The sequence below is a fragment of the Arachis ipaensis genome, chromosome B08 (genome assembly GCF_000816755.2).
Source record: "Arachis ipaensis cultivar K30076 chromosome B08, Araip1.1, whole genome shotgun sequence".
NCBI classification, from domain to species: Eukaryota; Viridiplantae; Streptophyta; class Magnoliopsida; order Fabales; family Fabaceae; genus Arachis; species Arachis ipaensis.
In genome coordinates this window covers 32,170-36,353 of record NC_029792.2, presented here as the reverse complement: position 1 = coordinate 36,353, position 4,184 = coordinate 32,170, and the positions used below count along the sequence as shown (strand labels likewise).

The 4,184-nt window shown below is 35.1% G+C and overlaps 2 protein-coding genes across 2 annotated transcripts in view; both read left to right on the top strand.

The window, feature by feature from the left end:
- Positions 1 to 524, top strand: part of LOC107614242 — a gene marked incomplete in the record, with an annotated part of 2,471 nt that extends 1,947 nt beyond the window's left edge. Inside the window, 1 exon segment of the mRNA XM_016316465.2 lies at positions 1 to 524. Within this exon segment, the coding sequence (XP_016171951.1) occupies positions 1 to 289 (289 nt within the window).
- Positions 952 to 3,692, top strand: LOC107612671 (cytochrome c oxidase subunit 5b-2, mitochondrial). Its single transcript, XM_016314373.2, has 6 exons — positions 952 to 1,222; positions 1,306 to 1,388; positions 1,710 to 1,760; positions 2,709 to 2,775; positions 2,887 to 2,966; positions 3,335 to 3,692. The coding sequence occupies exons 1-6, from the start codon at positions 1,066 to 1,068 to the stop codon at positions 3,383 to 3,385; spliced, it is 489 nt and encodes a 162-aa protein (XP_016169859.1). The 5' UTR covers positions 952 to 1,065; the 3' UTR covers positions 3,386 to 3,692.

The following is a 4,184-nucleotide window of genomic DNA, read 5'->3' as shown; positions in this document are numbered from 1 at the left end:
AAGGATCTATGACCTCACCTTTGCCGTTGGTGACGCCAGCAATGCATGTGAAGGGTCCATGATGGTTGAAGCATTCGCTGGCAAAGACACAGTCCAAGTCCCTTACCAATCTAAGGGCAAAGGAGGCTTTATCAGAGGCAAGTTGAGGTTCAAGGCTGTGTCAACACGTACCCGTGTTAGGTTCCTAAGCACGTATTACACCATGAAGAATGATAACTCTGGTTCGCTTTGTGGACCCGTCATTGATGACGTCAAATTGCTTAGCGTCCGTTACCCTAGACATGCTTAATTAGTTATATCCAGGATAGTTATGTAGTGTTTATCTTATTATTATAAGATTGCATAGCTAGTGCAATCAAACCACATTCCATGATGATCCGATCCATTTGGTTTCAATGAGCATCGTTGATGCATCTCTTGTAACAATTATTATTATTATTATTATTATTATTACTGTACCATATAATTTTCATCATCATGTACTATCCACCCTGTTTTTCCGTAAAAGTTGGCGAGTTTCTTTCAATATTAAAATTGATGTATGTGGAATGCATGCTAATCTTCTCATATTATCATAATGATATATACAAATTAAAAGGAGCAATTTGGCAAAGATCTCATATTATCACAATTTTGAATTAACGAATCACGCAAAAAAAATTAATGAAAAATAATTAAGGCTAGTTATGAAAGAGGAGAGACTAAACCCTTTTAAAGTTAAAAAAAAAAAAAAAGAAAGATAAATTGTGTGGTCAGTGTTTAGCAGTGATCTCCTAATTTGTAGTAATTGCATGTTGAATGGAATTTGAGTGAGTAAAAATGTGATGAGCAAACGATAGACGCAGTCGCAGTAACAATGCTGTTCTCGCAGAGTCACACGATCATGTTAAATGCCACGTGCGTGTCTGCATGGGTCACGTGCCGCGGGCTTTGGTGTGTTGGGTTTTCGTTCAAAGTGAGTGATTGAGAGAGCGAGCGAGTCTATTTTCCCTTTTCCATCAAAACACTTTCCCATTTCTGCTTCGATCAACCAACGCCGTAACCACCTCAGATCAAAGCAGCACCATGTGGCGGAGGCTCGTCTCTTCTCACTTCAAATCCCTAACTGCACTCTCACCTTCTTCTCATTCCCGATCCGCTTCGCCAGCCCTCCGATTCGCCGCCGCCGCCGCCGCTCCTTCCTCCGCTCCCTTCATTAATCGCCATGTCTCCACCCAATCAGGTATTCCCCTCTTTTCAATATTTTTGGTTCTCCTATTGAGTTATTTATTATTCGATTTTTTATTGGATTTTTTGTTTTTTTAGGTGGTAAGGTAAAACTTAGGGTTGAGGATGTAATGCCCATTGCCACTGGGCACGAACGCGAGGAGATTCAGGCTGATCTCGAGGTTATTCCTTTCCTCATTCCCTACGATTGCGATTCTATGCGTAATGTGGAAATCTTATTAATCGAAATTTAGTACAAGTTTAGATTAGGAGATTTATGCACTGAGTACTACTACTATTCGATTGATTATTTGTTTTTAGGTTTTATTTTCCGAAGTTCTGAGGATGCTTTCCATTATTTTCATTGCTAAAGAAATTTACCAAAAGCTATTTTAAATTCAATCATGCTATTATTTGAATCTCTTAACTTCACTATTAGTCTGCTAAGATTTTTTTCTCTCTCTCTTGTAGTTGGTAAATCTAATCTGTTTCTTATTGTTTAGGGAAGGAATATTCTTGAAATAAACCATCCTGAAGGTCCATTCGGCACAAAGGTTAGTCCCGATAGTGGCATTTAGTTATTTTTAGAAATATAAGATTGCAAAGTTTTTGATGTTTACAAACCATTAGATTTTAGAAGATAAAGTGCTCGGTGGTGTTTTTAGTTTCCTTTTTAGTTGTTTGATTGCATAAGAGGGTATGAGTACTCTGTGTCAGAATTATGTACCGTGTTCAACCTTTTTTTTCTATCATGATTTAAAATAAAATATAGCATAATAAACAGTCATTAAAAAGTTTTAATGCATAAAGTAAGCATAACCAATACATATTGGGTTATTAATCCATTGTTACATAACAAGTGCATAAAAATACTTAGAAGGTTAAATTGATAAAATTGACATTCACATTGGAACAACTATGACTTGCCATTAATGCTCCATTTGTCTGTTGAGTTCAATGCAGAAATAATCCGCCAGAGCTTCTGCTCAGACAGTATTCTAGCATCAATTTATGCTTAATAGAAATAGCTGCCAATCAATATAGAGATGCCCATAAAAAATGTTAAAATTCACGAGGACTATCTGTATTATTCAATTCGATAGGTAATAGTGGTGAATATTTAGCCTTTATGAGAAAATGTTATCCTGAATTGCTTTGTGCTTGGTGGTTAAAGATAAAAGTAAGCATGAGGCTGGAAAACCAATTAGTGAAAGTTATAGCTTGTTAGGTTTGTATTGGGTTTTACAGAAGTAAAAATATGCATTCATTTAAACTATTATTAGAATAATGTGGATTTGAAGTGGGGAAATCCTCTTATTACCCATTGAACCTTAACTGTGTGCTTAAGTTTCTTCACTTTTTGTTTTTCACTTCTAAATTGGCTATCAAACCTGTCTGGGTATTTGTTGTGCTTCTTTTTTATTTATTCCTATTTTATTGTTATAAATATTAGTTTTAGTTTGTATCCACTTTCATTGTTAATATGCTATGTTGATCTACAGGAAGCACCTGCTATTGTAAAGTCTGTCTATGATAGAAGGATAGTCGGATGCCCCGGAGGTGAAGGTGGTAAGTTACTTACCTTTATTTATGAATTCCTATGTGAAAGCTTTCTTACAATGTGGTGAAAATTACTGGAATTTGCTTTTTTATTGAGGTGAAAAACTTTTTTGATCGCAGAGGATGAGCATGATGTTGTCTGGTTTTGGCTGGAGAAGGGCAAGCCTTATGAATGTCCAGTATGCTCACAATGTTTTAAGGTAAGTTGAGATTCATATTCAGTATTTTACCATATCATGAGTAATAAGGAGTTAAATGTCAAAATATGGCAGTATTTATAGATTGAAAATATCCGCTTGTTTACTTGCGCTTGTACTTAAGTATTGATTGCCATTGGTTAATTTAAATACTCAACCTGGCTATTATCATCATCAAAGCTAGTGATAAGTGGGGAAACCAAACCTTCTTTGATGGGTTGTAACATATAGCCATTCTATGATGGATGAAGTGTTTGCCTAAATGAGCTTCTGTTTATTGCACGTATAACTGGAGATAATTTAGTGCCTGTTTTCTAGCTAGGAGCCTGTCACAGCTCATTGTAACTAAATATTTGGTCTTACATTTGCAGCTTGAAGTGGTGGGAGCCGGTGGTGATCCTTATGAACATGGTCACCATTGATTTCATCCTGCAATTTTCGTCCCGGAATAAAATCTTGAAACATGGAGAGACATTGTTTACAATCATGCCGTTAAAATCATTGAGGCCTTTTTGTTTTTTGTTTTGTTTTTTATTGGTTTATATACCTTGCGGTCTTGCAACTCTAGAGATAGAAAGTTTCTACGGTTATTTAGACACAGGCTGGTCATTTTGATCGAGCTATCAAATCCTGTTAGGTTATCATTTTTGCTTTGCGCAATAATTGATAGCAACACTGATTCATTAACTTGGCTTTAATATGTAATAGAACTGGCAGCATTTTTTATTTTGAGCAGCTAAACCCAAAAGCTGTAATCGTATTAATTAAAGAATCTTCCTCTATTTTGGTTGAATTGTTGACCTCATGTGCACCATTTCGACCAGATCATGGGCCTAAGCCCCAAATACCGCCTAATGGACTAAACGAAACCATGTAGTAAGCCCAAATACCGCCTAATGGACTAAACGAAACCATGTGGTAAGCCCAAAAGACATCTAAAATCTGAGCCCAAAAAACGCCTCTAAAAGAAAAGTCATGTTTCTTGTCCACACCTCAACATATTATTTAATATTTATATACAATATGACTTTATTAAAAACGCCTGCAGTTCTAAAATGAGATGATGCTGATAAAAGAATAACATAAATAAATAAACTCTAATAAAATAAGAGAAAGTATAGAAGAATAACATATAGTAAATAATGCAAACATCAGATTAAAAAAAAGTAAATTAAAATTAAAATTAAAATTTTTAATTAATTAATTATTATTTAAATATTA